This window comes from Dysidea avara, chromosome 10 (genome assembly GCF_963678975.1).
Source record: "Dysidea avara chromosome 10, odDysAvar1.4, whole genome shotgun sequence".
Lineage (NCBI taxonomy): Eukaryota > Metazoa > Porifera > Demospongiae > Dictyoceratida > Dysideidae > Dysidea > Dysidea avara.
The window spans coordinates 6,521,554-6,544,772 of NC_089281.1; the positions used below are offsets into that span (position 1 = coordinate 6,521,554).

General features: G+C 38.2%; 2 protein-coding genes across 3 annotated transcripts in view; one reads left to right on the forward strand and one right to left on the reverse strand.

Annotated features, from left to right (window-relative positions):
- The first annotated feature begins 20 nt into the window (after positions 1-20).
- Positions 21-533, forward strand: LOC136236417 (uncharacterized). Its single transcript, XM_066026571.1, has 2 exons — positions 21-276; positions 336-533. The coding sequence occupies exons 1-2, from the start codon at positions 76-78 to the stop codon at positions 456-458; spliced, it is 324 nt and encodes a 107-aa protein (XP_065882643.1). The 5' UTR covers positions 21-75; the 3' UTR covers positions 459-533.
- LOC136236377 (echinoderm microtubule-associated protein-like 6) overlaps positions 409-23,219 on the reverse strand; it is a 29,342-nt gene continuing 6,531 nt past the window's right edge. The window contains exons 9-35 of one of the 2 annotated variants that reach the window (XM_066026516.1): positions 22,166-22,422; positions 21,480-21,692; positions 20,843-21,034; positions 20,248-20,503; positions 19,332-19,518; positions 19,176-19,281; positions 15,971-16,165; positions 14,883-15,085; positions 13,236-13,433; positions 12,226-12,469; positions 12,080-12,172; positions 11,860-11,994; positions 10,826-11,091; positions 9,131-9,447; positions 9,009-9,078; positions 8,239-8,632; positions 7,508-7,716; positions 6,994-7,151; positions 4,892-4,991; positions 4,688-4,756; positions 4,195-4,314; positions 3,555-3,727; positions 2,548-2,710; positions 1,452-1,555; positions 900-1,056; positions 644-744; positions 409-566 (exon numbers count right to left, since the gene is read on the reverse strand). In XM_066026516.1, the coding sequence (XP_065882588.1) occupies positions 542-566; positions 644-744; positions 900-1,056; positions 1,452-1,555; positions 2,548-2,710; positions 3,555-3,727; positions 4,195-4,314; positions 4,688-4,756; positions 4,892-4,991; positions 6,994-7,151; positions 7,508-7,716; positions 8,239-8,632; positions 9,009-9,078; positions 9,131-9,447; positions 10,826-11,091; positions 11,860-11,994; positions 12,080-12,172; positions 12,226-12,469; positions 13,236-13,433; positions 14,883-15,085; positions 15,971-16,165; positions 19,176-19,281; positions 19,332-19,518; positions 20,248-20,503; positions 20,843-21,034; positions 21,480-21,692; positions 22,166-22,422 (4,705 nt within the window). In that variant the 3' untranslated portion in view covers positions 409-541. Of the gene's footprint in view, positions 567-643; positions 745-899; positions 1,057-1,451; positions 1,556-2,547; positions 2,711-3,554; positions 3,728-4,193; positions 4,330-4,687; positions 4,757-4,891; positions 4,992-6,993; positions 7,152-7,507; positions 7,717-8,238; positions 8,633-9,008; positions 9,079-9,130; positions 9,448-10,825; positions 11,092-11,859; positions 11,995-12,079; positions 12,173-12,225; positions 12,470-13,235; positions 13,434-14,882; positions 15,086-15,970; positions 16,166-19,175; positions 19,282-19,331; positions 19,519-20,247; positions 20,504-20,842; positions 21,035-21,479; positions 21,693-22,165; positions 22,423-23,219 lie in introns of those variants that run through there. The other variant, XM_066026517.1, reaches the window with a different exon arrangement.

Sequence of the window (23,219 nt, forward strand, 5' to 3'; positions counted from 1 at the left end):
TGCCACCCACCACAACCATAAATTCTACGTCATTGACTGTTACTTTGGTAACGCCTTTGATAACGCTGCGCTGAAATGGCCGCTAAGGACAACGAGGGATTTCAGCAATTCCCGAACGCGTGTAGCACTATTCCAGAACAAGCAGTCTTGGAAGAAGAAATAGAATTAAATTTATCACTGTCAGAAGGGCAACAATCTATTGGAGAATCTGAAGAAGACCCTTACAGTAAGGCTGTGAAGTATTTAGAAGAACATCACATAATTGAAGTATTTCAGGTAACTATTTAAAATATTGAAATACACTATTGTAAACCCATGTCCCCATCTCTTTTTAGAACATTGCATCACAACTGGCATTCCACCAGCCAAAAGATCCGTTACAATTTATGTTAACTGAAATTGAAAAGGTTCGTTCAGGAAAGAAACTAGATGAATTATTAAACAACAAAGCTAGTTAGCTCATGATTCAAACAAACAAAAAATACATTTCATAAATGTCTGATTTCTAATGAAGTGTTCCATGGGTAGTCGGATCAGTAGTTCATTGGCATCTCCACACAAACACACTATATAGGGGAAAAAACGAGATAGATCAAATATTTAACATATTTCTTAGAAACAATACATATGTAATGGGACCTACCAGGAATCATCACCTCCAGCAGTCAAAAGATATTCATCGTCATGAGTAAATTTGACACTGGTGACATGTGCAGAGTGGCCGTAATAGCTCCTAAAGTTTGTCTATAGACAGTAAACAGATGGGTGTTGATTATAACATTTTCACTTTACCAAGTTTTTATAGCTAACCACAAAATCTGTGGGAAAGTGGATTAAATACAAATATTTGTGGTGTGCATTTCTCATGAGGTCAATAAACCCCACATGTTTACACTTACAAATTTCCCAGTGATTGGAAAATGGTCAAACAGTTTGACAACACCAAAATCATCACCAGTAGCAACAGCACTGCCACTGTGTGTGACACAAGCTGTGTTCACATCAGCCTTGTCGGCATTGCGTGGCCAAATCCCTACAATCTCTGGACCTAAAACACTGTCAACAAAAAGACAATCGATGAATCTAACTCAAGAAAACATAGTAAGCTTAATTTAATGTTGATGGAAGCTTTATATATAAACTAAGGCTCCTTGAATAAACATGATCCTTGCAGAGACAATGGCTTAGTCATCAACAGAATCACTACGTGTCAATAGAAAAAAGCAGTACAGTAGAAAAGCCATATAAAACTAGCTTCTGCATAAATAGATGTCTTTACAGGATCCGGTAACAGTATTTGGTTAATTGTTGCAAAACAGTTTTTATTCAGGCTTTATTCCTAGTTACTGCACAGGTAGTAGCTATAGACATCACTAGATTTTGAAAATAACAAGTTACGTAGTTGAATAATAGCCTTGAAGAATGCTAATCAATTTTATGAATAATCTTACCTGGTCCAAGTCTCCCAGGTTATAGTACTAGACTCTGAACTAGAGGGCACTTGTCTTCCGGTGTTAGTGTCATAGACCAGTTTCTCATACGTAGCAGTAGATATCTAATACATACACACAACATTACAAAGTGATGGACATCACCAATAGATACATTGATGTCACTTATAATATCCCCTTAAGGTACATCACTGAAGACAGCTGTTTGCTGTTACCACACACATCTAGCATTCCAGCGAGTCATTACCCTTTTGGTTGTAAACACCCAATGTGCATAGTTTCTCAATACAAGAATGTGACTACATTAGCAATTGGTTTTGTGGTTAACCAGTCTATAACAGCTCAGGTGGAAACCATCAGGAAGAGCACATATCCCTTTATGTTGTCTTCTATCCACCAAGGGACTTGTTTTAAAAAAAAATCAAAGTCGGTTGGTCTTATATCATGCTGTCTGTAGTTGAAGAGTGAAATCTCTTAAATGCATAGTCCAGATTGTTGTGCACAACAGTAATAAATACTTTAGTAGGTGTCTGGCAAGCTATTTGTTAACTTGCAATAATTAATCATTTCTACTTACATCAGTACAATTAGTAGGAAGGTATTTACATAATAGACACTCAGACCTAACAGTTATACTCATTGACACTGATTAGCAGAAAAAAATATTTGGCTGCCTGAAGCTGAGGAAGTACATCTGTCATTCAGGTGGTAGTGTTCTCTCAAAGATGTGAAAGTCCCCAGCACCTAGACAGTAAAGCCAGCTACATTTAATGCCACAATTAGCAAGCAAAGGTGATAAATTGTAAGTAAACCATTACTGAGTTTGAATTTGTGAATCATGTAATTGAAAAGTATTTCAAATTTTCACAACTACTTGTGAAAGATAATTTTGGGTGCGAATTGGTCAACAGCTGTCAGTATGTGTGTAACATAGTATCATCATAACACTATAGTGACAGTTACATTAGTGGACACCAAGACATTGATGTAAGAAATAATTGTCATAGCTTAAGAGTGCACCTGTGAAAATTTTTATTGCACCAAACAAACAACTTTTTTTTTATAACGTACGTTTTAATGTGTGTGATGTTCTTACTTGTAAGTATTTCCCACATGTGGACCAGTCCATGTGAGTTACAGCGCTGGGGATTCCCCGGCAGTAGCTAGTCCTTGAAATTTCCTTCAAGTCAGAAATGGTGTAGATGTCAACGCAGGAATCATCCGATCCCACAGCTAGCCTATCTCCAGATGGACTAAATCTACACAACATGTTGGAATGTCCATGACTATTGGCTCAATTGGTTACCATTGCCTAGTGCAATGCTTTGCTAACCACACTCATTTTTTGTAAGTTATGTTAAATAGTTTTCTCATTAAAACACACAATATTGACATGGTAAATTAACTTGAAAATTCCTTGCAAGCTTGTTCAACAGTGTAAATATCCCTGAGAAGTTAGCAAATGAAGCACTAAAAGTGCAACCGACTTATCTCATTGTTACACAAGTGAGATAACATAAGATAGAAGGAATAATTAACACTACCCACTTGTTAGCTGTATTGACTAGTAGTGTTCTGTGTTCATATTGGTAATCAGGTAATGATAGTTTAGAAGAACCACCCATTGTATTATAGAGAAAACGTATGCACACTACACACACGCACACACACACACTGCACGCACGCATGCACCCATAGCCTGCAGCTGCCCATCTGTAGATGATTGCAGTATCCTCAGGGAAATGCCTGGATAAGATGACTAGTTTTAAGTCGCCTTGCAAAAACGTGAATGCCTGGTGAGATAGGTCCTTCCGCAGGAACAGTTAAAAGAGGAGGGTCCCAGGCTTTCATGATCTAGATCATGGAAGCATGCACACACTACACACTACACACACACATACATACAATAGTGAAAATTGATTTACAACTTGTCACCTTGAATTAGATAGCTGTTAATTTTATTACCAATTATCTAATTATCGTTGATGGCACTCTGCCACTATTTGCAAACAATCCAATGGAATTTGGTTAAAAGGAAGGATGTATATAACAAAGCTGTATTCATAGCAAAGTGCAGATGTGACAAAGATAGGGAAAATTTACCTGATGCACTGGATTGTCTTGTTGCGATCTCTCCGTGTACCCATCACAGACAAGTCACTTGCAGACAACAAAAGAAACTCTCCATTTGTCTGTCCAACAGCTACAGTATTTCCGTCGGGAGAGAAATCCACAGAACGACCACAATTCTCTAACTTGTGTTCACACTTGAGTTCCTATGTAACATTTATCACTTGGTAACAAAGTCAAACTGTAGAACTATAAATATTAATAACTTTTCTCTGTACAGGAACTATGGTTTGTCTATTTACAAGGAAAGTTGTAACATTCACACGGATCAGTGCTTATATAAAACACAAAAACAGAGTCATTTAGATATGCTATGTACAAGCACATTAAAATGGTACATGGATTACATTTTTGTGTGAGATTTGATATACAATTTCCAAGGTAACGTGAATATAACACTGTACAAAACAACATGCATGAGTGTGCACAATCAATAAAAATAACATGAAAACAAGAGGACTACATTGCTGTGTGCATGCATGTGGTCGTATATATCATGCCTACATGATAGCTGGCAGCATATACAGTACATGCACACACACCAAAGAAATACACTTGCAAGTATTAAAACAGTTGCATACATGCACATGTACGCACGCACACACTCACACACCTTAGTATCGATACTCCACATACGAACTGTCTTATCATCGGATGCAGTCACAAACACATTACTAGAAGGGTGCACAGCAAGTCCCCACAATTCTCCTTCCATGTGTCCTTGTATGAGCACCTACCATCATCATAACTATACATGACTAACATCAACAGCCCCCACACACACACGCACGCACGCACACACACACACACACACACACAAGGAAATACAACAGGGAAAGTACTAATTCAATTTGGTAAATTCCAACATCCCTGCCCAGGAAGCTCACTACAATTCAATTAAAAATATATAAGCCCCTTACTGTTTATGTAAAGCCTGTTAAAGGCATTGATATTCAACAGGAGGAGTAATACAGTGTATAAACCACCTACAGTAATATGACTAACATTAGCTATAAACAGTATAGATGTAACCAACACAAAAACCAGTTAACAAAATATAATGTAAAATATTATTACGGCCATGAGTTACACATGTGGTTAAGTACCTCAGTGGCCGATCCCTTCTCGGTCAGAACAAGAACTCTACTATCCTGGCTTCCTATTAGTATCTTCCCCTACAGAAAAGCAAGTATATATACATTTCCTTAAAATATATTCCAATTCTCTGGAAAATATGAATATTTTTTTACTCAAGGACATACTAGTATACACTCGAGATCAAATTAACATTCTACAAAGTTTGGGTTTACCTTTGTTCTACTGACTGACCGGATGGTCTTCATATTGGGAATCGTGAAGCTGTTACATCTCTTAAACTCCTGATCCCAGAGTTTAACACAGCCATCAGAACTACACAACACACACAAACATATTTACATGATTTGCTATACACAGCAGTCTAAGCCATTTAGACCATTTTTTTGGTCTTCGTAAACCAGTGGCTGCATTAGACATGCACAATATAAGTTTCTCATTGCAGAATTACCAATGGCCTAAGTGTTCTACCATGTTTTCATGGGAGCAATGCTGTTCTACAAATTTAGGAAAAACAGATTTAGCAAGGGGAATGTCACAGGTTCAATCAAAATTTGCCACCCACAGTTAAACTGTTTACAACTTCATAAATCCTCTTTCACACATGGTTAATATAGTAATTCTAATTACTAAGTAATAACTGAAGTCATCACACAAGTACAAAGTGATTTGATTAGTATTCAATTGGGGATCCCTGCAACAAGGCACTGATAACCCCTCACACTCCTAGAAACACTGCCACTCTGTACAATGATTATGAATTGCTTGAAATGACTCATGCTATGAATTAGTGTGTTTAACAATGGTCTCTACCAAAAAGCAGTCTATCAAACGATACAAAAAATTGTAAACAAAAACACTAGAAGGAGCATACATATAACACCAATGTAAATCCACTTTTTAATTAATTCATGCATGGATACCTGGAAAGGAAACACCCAACCAATTCTGGATGCCTGGAGAATACTCAGACCATTATTTGTATACAAGTTTAAAGAAATATTTTAAAACTTTCCTGCAAAACTACTGCAAACCTATATTCATTTGCTTAAGTTACAAGTATACAGGTCTGTGGAATTTAGAAACATCCTATACTCTGGGTTATATCACTTGATGATGTTTTTATCGGTCTTTAAAGAGATACCGCCAAATATGGTGATCAGTATTCAACACTGTATAGAGTTTCCCCAGAGACAGGTTCTCACTAACTGTAAAAACTATTGAACATTTTATTCATTCATTCTAAAAGGAAACTAGTACACATGTCAACTATACAGCAACAGCAAGGAAGTCTTATCTTAACACTATAGCTACTGTACATTCAAGAGCTATACTCATAAACAATACACTGAAAACATGGGACGCTAAGTTCATCAAATGGTAAAGCCATACACCCCACTGTCAACTATTAGGTGTGTCACCAACAGTTTAATTCCCATAAAAAAGGTCATTCTCTTAGCAGCACAAACAGCACAAACATCTAAGAGTAGCTATTGTGTGTCTTCATGTACATGATCCTGTAGTACATTAAATTTGTAAAAAAAAATTCATTAAAAATACACAATATCTGTCTATATGTGACCTGCTGAGCAAAAGCCCGACTTGTTTGCATTTTCCTCAAATATTATTTTATGACTTTTTTGTTGTCTAGAGGGGAAAACCAACGGCTGTTAAATTTCAGCCTTATCCAGTAAGAGCTTTCGGAGTTATAGTGATAGACAAGAAGAAGAGCAAAACGATTGATTTGTTCAATGCCTATACAGAAAAAAATTACAAGCACTCGTTTAATCGATCATAAGTCTCGAGTGCAATGGACTACAGAGTTGGGACTTGTGTCATTCTCCATGAACTGGGGCATTCATCAAGGTATAGTTTTTTGGCCTAAATATATGGCTGTTCAAGCATAGAAACAGTGACAATAAAGTTATGTTTTACTGCAACGTAAACAAACACACATAACTCATGTTTGCTTCATGGTACAGAAGATATTCTTACTCTCCGTGAAAAGGTGAATCCATTGGTACATTAGATATTTCAATTCGTGTCTTCCTTCATTGTTTACTGAGCGATTACAACGTACATAAAAATATTTATGTATTTATGTACACCACGTTTTTTGCCCAATGGTATTTTAACAGAATTATGCAAACAAGTCAGGTTTTCGCTCAGCAGGTCCCATATAATTTTAAAATCTGTAGTCTAAAGTCTCTATGCAATAACGTTGGTAGATTATGGGACCAGTTTTAGTTTACCATTACACATTAATACAGCAGTACCCTAGATCATACATGCACACTCACACTACACACGCACACACCTCTTCTCTTTCCCTGCAGACACAATCAGTCCATCCTCCAGAGAAGTGTACATGGCAAACACTGGTCCACTGTGTGCATCCATGACAACACGGCTCAGCATATTTCCTGTCCATACAAAGACCGCACCCTCAACACTTCCTGTATATGTAATCCCCTCCTATTGGGGGACACCATAGTAACAACAAACAAAACATTTATTGTGCACTTATACAAAAAAAAAAAAGACTTCAGCAACTGGGAAAGGAATCCTGAGTAGACAGCTTCATGATTTGATCTACTTTTTATTTAAAACTTCAAAGATGTCATTTAATTATCACCATACCATTCCGCCTAGAAATAGTACACAAACTAGCTATAGGCACATTCAATACGTCAACATAAATTACTGGTTAAGTACTGTACATTTTCTACTGATGACATTACAGACAAACAGACGTTATCCCACTGAAATTCTATACTCTTACGTACATAGACAAAGTATTGGTGCATAATTTATCACATTATATAACTTACAGGTGCAAAAGCCATGGAGAGCATGGTTTGCATCTTGGCTGGTATAGATTTGGGGAAGATGGGATCTTTGCTGACCAACTGGCTGCCAGCTACAGTCCAGAATTTCACATGACGAACGCCAACACTGACAAACTGAACATCAGAGTCCGGCCGGAATTGAGCCAAGAAGATCCGCTTGCTACCTCCACCGCTAACTGCCATCTTTGCACCTACAGGTATGACTTGCATGAGATGTATTTGCTATAAATGCCACAGGGCACCTTGACATAAGTATGGGCTCCTGGTAATACTAATTTAAAGTTACATATTGGTCTGGTTTCTAATTGAGTATGTATATGCACTGATACAAGTGGTAATGCACATATCCTGATTACAATGAGACGGTCACAAATGTAGTAGCAACACAACATGTATAACTGAAATACCCACTGGTCCACAGGTGGTAGGAGTGTGCTGGTCAATCTGTTATATAGACGAGGCCATTATTATGAAAACCTAGGCTTGGTGATAACTTGATAATTCTTCTACATCCCTTAGTTACAGACAGTTGCCTGCACCAGTGAGTAATTACAGAAATATTAAGGTGGGAAACTAAACTAGACTTTGTAACAGTATTCACCATCTAGCAATTAGAAATATAATACCCATTGGTCAGTCTTTGATAAGATTTCAAGTTTCTTGGATAAAAGGAAGACTAGCACACTTCTCTGTCAGTGTGCCTGTATTCATACCTTCCGTCCATCGCCACACAGCAAAGCTGTTGTCCAGTCCAACTGACAAAAGTAATTTTCCGCTACTACTGAAATCCACACTGCATACTCCTATGGAATGATATCCTTGTAAGATTGACAGAGTCTGTTTGGAGGAGAGGTCCCACACGTGGACTGGACCATCCTTCCCAATCTGGCCAGTAGCACAGATATGCTTCAACTTGGGATTACTACTCAGCGCTAAACAGATAATATCGTCATTGTGCTCTAGATAGAATGACTGTCGACGAGTCAGTGGATTATAAACAATGCCTGCTCCAGCTGCATGAAACACCACCTCACCATCTGCTGTATAAAACAAATTCTGACGTGTATCAAATCCTCGATAGCCGAATATGAACTCCAATCCCAACTCCTATTAAAAACAATACACCAACTCCCATAACAATTAAACAAAAAGGATATGTTTTTAATCACATCCAGCCCCACTAAGGGAACAGGGTACAATAAGGTACTAGCAATAACAACTAATACAGCATATTCATTATCATCACATTTCTGGAGGGAATGTAGGAGTTGAGTGTGGAAAGGTTTTCAATATGACCAAACTTAAAAGCAGACTATACTACCACCAAGACAGATGTCTTTATTGAGTAGGATTAGCGATTAAAGATGTGTTAATATCATTCACAAAGCTAGGGAGCAAAGTGATGCGAGTTAGGTACTACTAGTTGTAAACTGCACCACTCCATATGTCTAACTTATACCGGATCAAATGCTGGTCAGATTACCTGAACATTCTTATCAGATGGTGTCATCTTTACAAGGGATGCAGTTTTAGAAGATCGGCTGACTAAAGGCCTATCACAATACATGAAAATAGTGACATCATCAATACAATTAATCCCATTACTTTTTTTCTGTGCTCTTGTGCTGCTGTTGATGTGGTTTAACAATGGAAGGATCCCTCACAGGTGACTCATAAGTCTTACTAATATAGTTTATGAGCTTCTCTCGTTCAACGTCACTGTCGTAACCTTCTTCTTCTGAATCACTGTCCACATCATCAACACAATGAACAGTCTGACCTGTAGCCCCTTCTCTTGCCCATACTACCATCGACATGTCCGCTCCACCAACTGACACCAAAAACGCTCCATCATGAGACCAGCGTACGTTAGTAACATGAGCTGAATGGCCAACATATTCCTTAAACTTGGCATGTTTCCCCTGGCAACAGAATAAAAACAGAAACTATGTGAAACCTTAAGTGGTAACAATTAATCATAGGTAATTGTCATAATTGAAAAGTAAACTGTGAGAACAGTAGAAACCTCAATTCAACAGATTACAAGTCTGTTCATCCCAACACTTAAAGACCCAGAAGTGCTGTATAAAGGTGCATAATCATTTAAAGGCAAAGTATATCGCTCACTACCTTCCAGCAATCAACGTTATAATATTATCCTTAGAAACTTTCAAGACACATTTTACACGCATGTACTCTACTGTACTCTTAACCCTTCGAAATTGGAATTAATTTTGAACACGAAATAATGCGTAAGTGCGAACTATAGGCAGAGTGTCAGGTTCCTATTACTGTACAACAGGATATTCCTATACATGAAATGAAACCGAATTTTCATTCACTACAATAACATGTAAACAGTTCTAAAAAGTACTTTTGAAACAAAGCGATAAACAGCAGACGTCGTCTTCACTGGAACTTGACAGCATTTTTTTTATGATACAAGCGTCTATTATAACATCACGTGATCTATTGTATACCACTAGATTCTTTAGTGCATGAGGATTCTAATGGTGTTTAGCTTAAGGCCATAGCACCAAGTATGGCAAATCAAGCAGTGTACAGCCATGGCAGACATTTGATGAAGAAGGCTGTTTTCTAAGTGATGCAATGAAAGGAATTGTGCCCAACTGAATCAATGCTAGATACCATTTTATTATGGAATTCATGGTGAGTAATGCAGTCGATAATACTTGCGAAGTTATTTTAGTTTGTATAGAGGCATGCATCAGAGCCTAAATATAGATTCAATGGGTTAAAACTGTGTACCAAAACCATTTTTACAATTTTCTTGACTGATTTATTGTACAAGTCAGATAAAAGATTGCATATACCAGCTACTTGGCACAACAACAATATTCAGGTTTTAAAATATTGTCACATAACGAAACTACTACCCCACGATAAACAAAATATTTGTGATGTTCCTCTGACCATCAACTTAGGTTAAATATTTTCAATTTCTATATACAAACAAAAAACAGTGTAGGAGATTCTTTTATTATGGTAAGTTAGTAAGCTAGGAATGACATGTGGAGAAACCCGACAAATGAAGACTAACAAAATTACATACATTTAGACTAGTCTGTATTAGGTCACCAAGATGGAAAAATGAGTCATATTACACTTAGTGATAAAACAAATTGACCCACAATTTTATATTCATAGCATTCTTGAGCCTTTACAAATCACAGTGTGGTCCTAACAGTGAGAATAGTAATCCAATACCTCATGTTAGTGAACTGCCATGTAGCTATGGAACTATACAAGGAGATTTGCCACATAACATAAACAAAATACCTTTGATGGGAAACTAAATATCTTCACCAAGCCGAAATCGTCTCCGGTAGCAATCATGCTGCCGTCTTGGACCACATGAGCTGTGTTGACGTCCGTCACATCAGAATAAGGTGGCCACACCCCTTGACATTCTCCTCCAAGGACGCTGGTCCATAACGCCCATTCGATACTGGCAGCTGCTTCAGCAGTAACATATTGCTGTTTTCCACGTGGAGCCTCAAAGTACAGCACCTCACTATCCCCAGTGTTGATCCTCAGTAACTTTCCTAACAGACAATAGCTATACATATATAAGTGCACTACTACAAACAAATGTTAACAGCTAAAGTAGACATGCTTTATGTACCCATCCTAGGTATACCCTAATCCACTACAAAGATTATAGTTTACAATTCATCACAATCTAACAAATAAACTTAAATCAATACGCAATGACTAAAAGAATATTCATGCACTTTGAACGACAACTTGAACTGTAGTACGTGTGCTCATATATCAGTGCTTGTTTGGTTATCAACAATGAGTTCGTCACTAGTGAAACATGATCACATGCAAGGCATGCATGCATGCAACACTAGCATAGGGGATGATATATGGGTCTAAAAATAGTCCAGATTGTACTCACCTTTCACACACACATGCTCTAAAAAATGTCAAGTATTTCACACACAGCACAACATATGATACTGAAAAACTATATGTATTAAATTAAGAAGGCTATTTGGTATGGGAAAGAAATAGCAGAGTGCATATCTCAGCTGTTAAGAGCCAGAGAGAAGACCACTCCTTAATAACATTTAAGGGATAGTAACTGTAAAGTGACAAATGCTTAACTATAACAACTCCCATGGGTTGCTATGGAAACTGTTGACCACATGCTAAAGAAAATCATGTGGTCTTAAGTGGCCAAGACAATCTATTAGATGATAAAAATGTGACAAATGTTGTTATGAATATTAATATGTTCTAATATTCATTAGTTTTTTCCTCACACAAATTTGGCATTCATGAAAAAATACAAATTGCTACATTACCTCGAATGTCCCAGTCGACATGTGTCACATAGCTAGATGCACCTTTACAAATTCCAACTCTTTTTTTGGAGGCAACATTGTAGATGTCAACAAAGTTGTCATGAGACGCCACAGCCAAATACTTGCAAGTTGGAGCTGAAAAATATTAAATCGATAAAATAAAAAATACTGATTGAGTAGGACTGTGGAGTAAACACTTGTGCCCCCACATAGTACAAACCTGGGGAAAATTTTATGTCAGATATTTCTTCTTTACGGTGGCTAAACCCTACTACTTCTTCCAATGACTCTGTATCTAGCACAACAAAACTACCTGTTAGGGAGAAAAACTTGATAAAATGTATTCAAAAAAAAAACTATTCCTACCATCTTTCATTCCAACAGCTATGGCTTTGCCGTCTCCAGAATAACAGCAGCATCGTGCTGGTTTCATTAGCATTACTGATGCTACCATCCGATTGGTTGAAATGTCCCAAACACGGAGAGTACAATCATCACTGACTGTGGTACACATTAATTGGGATGGATGCATGGCCAGACCCCACATCTCGCCCTCTGTGTGTCCCTGAATGAGCAACTTGATTGGTCCATTCTTGTCAATCTCCAAAATCTAAATAAACACCAAAAATATGTACACCATCCACATACTAATAAGGAAGGTACTAATTGTTGGGAATATTGACAAACTTGGTATCTATTGTCATCATTTTCTAAAGCAAGAACCAGAACACAGCCTTCATTCAAATTGAAGAATACACCATGTAATTATACAGGAGTTAAATAGAAACATAGTTTCACAATTGAATAGACTAACAAACACAGGGACTAGCTGCTATAATCAAACAACCTATTTGGACACCTTGGGACCAGCTACCTTTCATGACACTTCTACCAATATACAAAAAGGTTCCCTTTTGGAAGTAGTCCATTGAGGCTATATACAAACAGTATCCTAAACAAGCTACTCTCTTAATCATGCTGTTAGTTCTTAAGGATGAATAGCAGCAGCAACTAGCAACTGTTCAGTCATGAACAGTTGCTATTAGGTGTTTTTTAAAGTTATAGAACCAAACTTTAGTTATTGTGCGAACTAAAAGACATCAGTGTACTAGTTAAACTTTAATCGATTAACTAGAATTAAGAAACGCCACAGTAAAAAGTACAATTTTGTAGACCTAACTACATAGACAAACAACAGGTCTGCCCTCAACAATTTTTACCTATGTATGAGAGGAAAATATTGCAGCAAAGAAATAAATCAAAAATATCTTGGTCCTGAAGTGTGAGGTTCCTCCTGTAGTACAGTATACAACTAGAAAATCACTATACACTATACACAAACATTCCAAGATGGAAAATATATATATTTAGCTTACCTCACTTGTTTTCGTGCCCACTAATATTTTGTTTTGACCAAGAGACAAGGCACGGATGGCTGGTAGGTCAGTGTGTAGCTGTGCTGCTCCAGTTTCACTCTCAACCGCTGATGAATGAAGCTGGTATGTCTTCAAACAGTGAGCAAACTGCTCATCCCATAATGCCACCATGCCATCTTTGCCACCAGTAAGGAACCCCTACAATAATAAATACAAATGGTTTACAATATAACAAATATAAAAATGAAGACTTACGAACTCCATTTATAGTAGACACAAGTTTACAAAACCAATTAACATGAAAAACAAATAATGTAAAGAGGTCATAGCTGAAACAGCACTAGTTGTTCATATTTGGCAATAGAACCATGTGACATAACAGACCTCAATTATACTATAATATGGGTGTAAAAGGTGTTGTACATATATGAGCCCCTACGTATGTGTGTGTGTTATGTATGTATGAACACAATCCAATGTATGTGTGTGCAACTTATGTATGTGTGTGCAACTTATGTATGTGTGTGCAACTTACGTATCTCCCCTTACATATTACTTACGCGCATGCTTGCACACAAACATGACACACCACAGACATACTCACACAAAAATCTATTGCGTGCATGATTAGTATGCACCCCTACCTCCTACATTTAGCACATCCACACAACACACACTAACACACAAGCTCCCTCACACATACACAGACAAATACCACACAACTTATACGCATGCATGCACACCACATATACTTACCACACACACCACACATACATATACACCACTACGCATACACATACAGTATACAGCAGTTATGCACACACATGCACACACACACACACCCTCACATATACAGGTATAAAATATATACGTAGCACACATTATTCATGGGGACCCACACGTGTACATACATGGTGTTATGTAAACTATCTTATGATGGAACTGATCTGATAGCTAGTCCTAGGGCTATACTATACTGTATAACATTGCTCAGTCCCTGTACTGCCTACAGTGATAGATTTCCTACCACTTAATGTTCTAAGGTATCACATATACCGAGAATGTGTACTCTATACCATAATGTAACTGTGTATAGTGGTAGGTGTAGAGTGTGTGTGTGTGTGCGTGTGTGTGCGCGCGCGCGCACATGTGTATGCATGCATGCGTGCGTTGTGTCTGGCCGGTTTTGCTATACGTAATGTGTAGAGTAATTTTGTATGCCTATAACACGCATGCATGTGCACACACACACACACACACACAAAGCAAAAAAAAGTGAAGCCTTTAGCTGCCTTGCCAGCACAGTCAGTCACACCTAGTGAGGACACGTGTGTTACTCAGGTGCAGGACTAGTAACCTGCAGGAGGCTGTACCATGTCTCACAGGTGAAGGTGTGGGCACTTGGAAGTCCCACCTGGAACCTTCACCCGTTATGTGCTTCATTAGTTAACAGAACTTAACACCAGGTACTCATTGATGTTACTGCTAGGTGGGCTGCTTCCCAGTTCCCCATTTTAACAGCTGGATAGACTGGAGCAATGCAAGTAAATAAGCTAACAACAAACATCTACGGCATACATACACACACACACACACACACACACACACACACACTACACACTACACACACAACCATACACCACATACCTTCTCAACAGCTAACATGGCAAACACAGGTCCCTGATGTGCTTTCACAGTGCCAGTCAACTGGTTACCCTTCCAGTGATAGACCAAACCATTAGCTCCCCCAGAGTGGGCCCCATCCTGTTGCTTGTCAAATGCCACGCACAACATGGTCGTCGACTCTCCCTTCTTACCAAAAATCCCCCTCTTAGAAGTAAACCCACCTCCTAAAAGAACAAAACAATGACATGGAATGTGAAAGTGGACACCCCAGACCACACACTAAACCTACATGACAAAGATTTACACATTCAGACTTCAGAGAATTGAATTACAGCGTAAGTACCACCCAGCAACAAAGCGATGAATACCAATTCACATTTAAATGTACAGACAGTTGTAAAAGTAGGTATTCCGCAGTGCATCACTATCTGGATGTAAAAAGATAGGTCATCAACAACAACACAGCCACATGAAGTAGCTTCAATTTCATCACAGCTTGCACTTGCCATCATCAGTTTAGCCAAGATATCCGTTAAAGTAGCACCAAATAAGGAAAAGACCATAGAAAGAAACAAAGAAGGTTTCGGCCCATCACACATTTACATGAGCAGCCACACATACAGAAATACGATCTTTCTCAGCTGTAGCACCTTATAACTGTATGTTCTGATTAACAATAAAAGAAATGACGGTTATCAGAAACCACCTCGTGTTTTCAATCAAAGCAACATCATAAATGATAATAAACAACACAATGTGTTGTCACAGCTCTGTAGCACCAAACAAGTAACAACGCTGACATGTTTCATAGCAAGCATGACAGGCTTCATTAAATAAGCTGCAATTCAGAAAACTAGACATCAAAAGAAAAAGGATCAAGTAGACACGACGAATAAAAAGTTTTAACAAACTATTAGCTCACAAAAATTTAAAGAACTACATATATATATATACACCATTACATACTATAGTGAACTTTCTCTAATTCAACACCTCTTATCTGACACTGGCTGCACCACAAGCAATACTTGATCAATGCCATTTTTGGCACCAAAGAGTTTTGGCAAAAAAAAAACGATACTGGCAGTTGCTTTGTGGGTGGAGCTCACCTGCTTGTGTCCAAAACTTGATATGCTTCATGCCCACTGTGATCATGTGATCTGCACTGGCAGGGTTCCACTGCAACATGAAGATCTTGTCCTTGTGTCCACGAGTCTCCGCTAGCTTTGTGCCCTTCCGCCAGTCCCAGACCACAATACAGTGATCATCATCCAACCCTACAGAGGCCAATTTCTTCCCATCACCTAATGGAAAACACAATTCAAATGTCATGTTCTGAGTCTATACTGTCAATGGTACTGTATGTCCTACTTGTGAACTAATTTTTAAGTGACTTAAATTTTGCCACCGACTATACATTCCTTATAGAACTCATAGTAAGAACTTCTTAAAAAGTAGACAGCAAAGCTACTTTAGAATTTAAGCCCTTACGTACAGCTGTGTATATGCAAGAGTTGCAAATGTAATTGTGCAACTGCATTGTTGACATTATAAAAAGGAAACTCTATTATCATTTGTAAAACCACAAAAAGCACCTAATGTATCTTATTTTAACAAACAATGGGTACAATGTTTATCCTTAAAATAGTAAACATAAATAACACACTGTGGCTAAACAGCAGGTGTGACGATGTGCGTCTAAGAGATAACAGCATTATGGCTACGTGTTGTAAGACAACTTCTTCGTGGCATATACTGGAAATCAATGTTGATTATTTATGGGGCCTAGATTAGTTCATGGTGTCTAGTAAAATAATTAGAAATACTAATCTCTTTAGGCTAACAGGTACAAGTCACTATACAGCGAAATCTCCAAAATAGAGATACCTTTGGATCCGAGTGTCTTATTTATCAAGGTGTCATGTTTTTCCATGTCAGTTTATACTTTAATAAAGAATATCCTGTGAATTTTACACTAAGTGCCAGTGTTCTCACTTCGACATTTTCTAATGTTCATATTAGTAGGTAACACTGTAAGTGACCTCTTTGGCTCGCACCACACAAAACAAAAGTTTCACACAAGCTAAAGATGTTACAAACAGGCCACTTCCACCTTACATTACTGTCACACGTATAAAACATGCCACAGAGAGTGAGATGCGTCTTTTCACATTTAAACGTTCCATATTTGAGCACGATTGGTCATGCTTACAATACACAATAGCCCACTTGTGTGACAACAATGGCGTGCACACTTTACATCAAAGATTTGTAACACAAAATAGCTATCCATATATAGTAATAGTGATGACATAATCCGACACTGAGGTGATACATATATCACACTTTCAAATTAAACCATTGTTACACAATGACCTAATTTGAACACAATACAACAGATAGTGTTACTATTGATACTCACAGGAGGGTGATACAAGTTACACGTACATGTTACACTGAACTGTGGCCTAGCTACACACAGGTGCACATAGGTAATACACGTACACTATACATACAAATTTTTGAGGGTAATAAATTTTGTGTATTGCTGTACATAGCCACAAGCACTGCACAATTGGTTTAAAGTACCAATAAAGATGACAGCCACCAAATATCACAAGCACGACTTCTCTGAAAACCCATGAAGCTTCATGACTAGTTTAACAAATCACACAATTCTGAGAATTTAATTAGCTTCTTTGAAATTGTATCATGATATTTGACAATCTTTAAAATGACACAAGTTTTAAATTACTATAGCCGACTATGTACAGGGAATTTAACACTTCTTGCAATTTCGTACAAAATGCGTAGTGTGGATGCGCACGCATATGTGTTTTTCTAAGTGATTTATCTGGTGGCACAAAGGTGGTGGATACCCATATCATGCCTCAGACTGCTGTACACACGACAAATTCCTTTTTAACAGGATAGTAACATAGGTTATTTCACTTTGAGAATAGCGAAATATAACAGACACGCATGAGCAACCACACTACGCATGAGCAACCGCACTACGCATTTCGTACAAAATTGCAAGAAGTGTTATTCCCTATAGGTATGCGCTTCATTGGAAATGCTGTGTGTAAGCCCAGGTGCAATAAAACTACTTTATATCACAGTCTAACGTACTGTAGGTGTACACTGGAGCTACTGTTATATGCTCTTAGAATGATAAACTTCACAACTACACAGGATTGACAATACAACAAAGTGATAAGGTCATCTCAACAAAAAACAGCACTTGTTTACATTTGATTCACTGTTATTAAGAGGTTTTACTACAGCAGGGAAACCACACTGAATGCAGCTCAACATGCATGACAAATTGATAGCTAAACGGTTTCAAGAAGCAATCAAAGTAATGTTTCATACAGGTGGCCTCGTTTCTCAAAAATAGAAATTGTAATATAATGCACAGATAGAATTCTGAATCCGCAAGGATGTTACTAGTAGTATAATATTACTATAGCTGTATAGTTTATGACAACCTACAGGGTGTGGACATTGCTGTAGTATAATATTACTACAGTTGCATGATTAATAGTTTATGATATATACTGTAAACAAGGACATTGCTGACAACACTTATTACATTTTAATATCAACTTAGTAAAGCGAGGTAGCCCACTGTATATTTTAAAATCAATCCTGAAGAGGCTTTCATTTATCAACCTCAAGTACACAACACATTTTGCTTCATAACTGCCAGACACTACCAAGACCATTAAACTCTAACACTATATTATTTTGATAGAACTGACACTTCTAATTGCCGAAGACACCAGACAAATGCTCGGCCTCTAAAAGGTAGCTTGTCTGAAAATGCCACTTGTATTGTGACAGTGTGGGTGAAGTATGGGCTCTACATGTGCCAAATAGAAGTGTGGTACAAAGTAGAAATTAATAGCAAGCTGAATATGGTAAGAAATTGAATCTACACTATCAGCTGACAATTAGCACATTCTATTGTGTGACAAGTCACACCTTCATCAGTAGCCCATACAATTCTCCCCCAAAGTTAGCTAACCAGTTTATCAAAGTTGATGTGGAACAACAGATTTTAATATGGCTGCAGTGTTTTAGCTGGAATCACAGAAAAATTTGTCAACAACTATTGCAGCAAGCATCTACAGTTAGCACCCAATACGACAGCCTTGGTGAGAAATGTTACACATTAGACAGCCAACAGGTTGTAAATAGTCAAGTAAATGTCAGATATTCATATTAGCTAATATTGTAACTGTATTTTTACAGAAAATCTTAACTTCAAAATAACCCCAGCAAATTTCATTAGTCAAAATTTATATGTACCTGAGAAATCAACTGCACAAACACCTCTGGAGTGTGCTCCTTTTAGAATAGACAGGGTTTCCATTGTTTCAGCATCCCAGACATGAATAGCTGGGTCTCTTCCAATCTGTAACAACACAAACTACACTTCACTCACCACACACAACATCTACTTACTTGTCCAGTAGCCACATAGTCCTTGCTGGGGTGCATGTCTAAACAGAGAATGTCATCAGTGTGGCTAAGATAAAATCGTTGAGTATGATTGGTTGAATTGTACACCACTCCTATGGCTGCGATGTGGTACACTATCTCTCCTGATTGGGTGTAGTAGAGGTTATTGCGGCAATCATAGCCACGGTAACTGAAGCAAAGAAATGACAAAACAAATTAACTACCATTGCGCTACACACACAAGCAAAGACTTTAGCTACCATTTTTCATGGTCACGTCAACCCTAGGGGGTATCCATGCAAGTACTAAAGAGTAACACAAACACACACACAGCTTTGAAGAATTCAAAAAAGGCACTCATCAGCATAACCAGCTAATCACATTTTGCCTTGTAAGAATCATGAGTTTAATTAGATCAGCAAATTATCAATGAATCCTCAAACAAGTGATCCTGGAGGAAGAACAGGCAAGCTAACAAACATTGATAAAAATGGACTCCTTTACAACAACCACTTTGGACACAACCAGGTCAGGCACCATCATATGATGGCATCATCATTTATATCTTGTGATCTCATGCAGTAATGTTGACCTACAGTAACACCTCAGATTGATACAGAGTGCTGTTAATGTGTCAATACGTATAATCCATGCCATATCCATCCCATAACCCTCACAAACCATCTATTAGCCATCCCAACACAACAGGTCACATTCCTAGCTGCTGGTAACCATGTTTGGCTATACAATTACACATACTGCTACACTGATGACCAGTGACCAACAACCTCTGACAACAAAATGTGACAGGCAAACAAGTTTTCCATCTTGTTAATAGCATCAGTATAAGTATTCATGTTAGGGCCACACAGTGTGTAGAGTTTATAGAGAGGCTGTGTGTGTTTCACATGTAGCTTACCCATGAACAAAGTGCATGTTTAATGACCCCTCAGGAGCTGATTGTTTTTTCCCTGAGGCAGCGGCACGGCTAGCACTGACACCTCTAGTGACCTGCTCTGCGTCCGCCTTCTCTTTCAGTTTCTTCTTCAATTCTGGGAGGTCTTCCCGATAGACGGGTCTCTCATATGTCTTTTCCTGCTCGTTTGCAAGGTCACTGTCAACCGAACCGATGTCAGAAACATCAGAATCACTTTCTTCACTGTCTGAGTCCACAGCTACAATAAAATACATTTAATTTAAACACTACATCATACGGTTGTGTATGTATTGTGTCTGCAGCGCATGCCACAACTCCTCTCAACAATTCACACTTGCGTGAGATCAAACAGGTATAAGAAACTATAGACAATATATTCTCATAAAATTAAACAAAATTTGCTGATTGCTACAGTAAACTCCACCAGATGAGATGATATCAGATGATGTCACAAGATTATGTAACAATTTAAACATGTCAATTAGAGCAGTCACATCCAGGAGAGAAGGATAAGTCACCATGTTTTGTCATTGTTTGTGTGTGTATGTGTGTGATGATAGCAAGTCACTAGCTCCACCTGTGCTCTCTATTGGCTGCTCATCTTCCTGTTCCTGACTGGCTGCTTTAACTTCCATGCCTCCTGGTAGAAATCTCCACTGAAACACTCCATGATCAGCCCCACCCACTGAGATTACATGGTGCTCGTCATGGGTGAACCTCACATTAGTAACATGAGCAGAGTGGCCAATATATTTCCGAAATTTTGCACCTGTAAATATGAAAGAAATATGAAACACTTACATACACTGTATTACCATACACAAACAGAAACCCTACTGGTGCTTTTAAGGGTTCACTTCACTGCACTGTGAAGCCTTACTTAACATGGCCACCTCATTAATAGACCATTACTGATAAGTCAAGTCTAGGTCCCAAACAAAGTTAGTTGTACTCCATGACCTCACTATTTCATATTGAGATGGCCATATCTTTAGGCCTAATAGGTCTATCAACAAGGTCCCACCAAACTAGTCAATACATATTGTTCAAAGTCCTTTATATCAGTGTGTTGGCTTGGATGAACAGATAGCAACAAAAACCAAAAACAGAGAAGCTCAAGTCAACACCCACTAACAATCATTCGGTCTACAATCACACAGTACACATGTGTACATCACATGCTGATCACATGCTATGCTACTAGTAATACATACCTTTCTTCAGTGATGGAAATCTGAACAGCTTTACTAATCCAAAGTCATCGCCCGTGACAATTGTCTGATGTTGGAAGCTGGCACTTGTGGCATTAATGTCGTTTGTCTGTGAGTATTTAGGCCACATTCCAGCCACTTCTGGGCCAAGAACACTCGTCCACGTATCCCACTGAATGGCCTGTATCTCGTCCTTAGCTGTCACCTGCTTGCCAGCTACATGGATCAATGATGACACAATTACTAAGAACCAAATACTAGAATACTATACTCTAATAGAGCAGCCAATTAATACTAATATCTACTTTATAGGAAACACAAAAAGTTGTTACAAATGCTCCAGTGATTACAAGTTTGGCAAACCCAAGAGAACAGATGGGCTTGTGAAAGAATTTGAGGTTTCTTTCTCTTTTGTCAAGCAAGCCTTTTGCATGTACACATTTTAAGTCATGCCCAAAAGTGTATGTACACCTAATTAAAACCCACTCTCTTCTGTTTACTACAGTAAGTTGGTCCCCAATATGAATGGAATACGTGTATATGTATATGAAACATAAAACACTCTAATAGAACAATCATTTAAGCAGCAGGACTATCATTTTAAAATAAAAATCATATCTAACACAGGATTCTCTAGAAAGGCCTAACCCTTGCTTAGTACACACATACTAATCTAACAGAACAGTTACCTGGCATCCTGTAGAACAGCCGCTCAGCAGCACCAGAGTTTGTCTGTATGTATCGTCCATCAGTAGACCAGTCCAGATGGGTGATGAAACTAGAGCTGCCTTTACACTGGGACACTCTCCGATAGTGTTCCGTCACATTGTATATGTCAACAAAATTGTCATTAGAGCCGACAGCCAAGTGTTGTCCATCAGGAGAATACTTCATCTCATGAAGGACTTCCTTCCTGTCCTTAATGTGAGTAACCTCCGTCAGAGTGCTATAAGAGAGTGACAACAGATGCCAGCTAGTTTAGACTAGATCACAGAGTTTACTATACCACTTGGTCATGTACATACATGTTCATGTAGTCATTAACACATGTTCAGTCATGTCCTCAAGTAAGTTTGCACATAATTATAATTTTATTTTCATCTTTAACGCTTATAGCTAACACTTCAGTACTCGTCTTCTTTATGTTCTGAATAATTCTGGACAAATAGGAGACTATGTACGTCTAGCTCAATGTCGACAGTGTTACTATGGTTACTGGTACCTACATACCGCACAATTATTTATTGCAGGCACCGTAGAAGCTTCAGGATAAGAAGCAAATAGACTGTTCAGCTGTTCTTCATTGCTCTTTAAACACACACTCATGCCGTAGCTATACAGGTGCTTCAATGCTTAGTCTGAAATAAGCTAGACCCCACAACCAATGGAAACTAAGCGATATATATTATATAGTAACCAAGTAGCACCCTTACTTTGGACGCCATAGCCTCAGGCCTTCAGGGTTACTGAATCACTTGGCATCATTCTTGGTCTCTGTGTCTGGCTATTATTTAACCTTCAAAACAGGAAAGCTTTGCGGTACGTCATACCTGTCAGTTTGAAATGGTTTAGGTTAAACAAGTTCAGAAGACGCTGTGAATGCCTTTCCCAATAAGCTATGTAAGGACATACAACAATCCCATAGTTGGCCTCCTAAGCTACAGGGAATAGCCAATTCATTTGAGTTGGAAAAGGGTGTATTTCTTCTACTCGCACATACAATTGCATGGCAGCCTTGAGGTG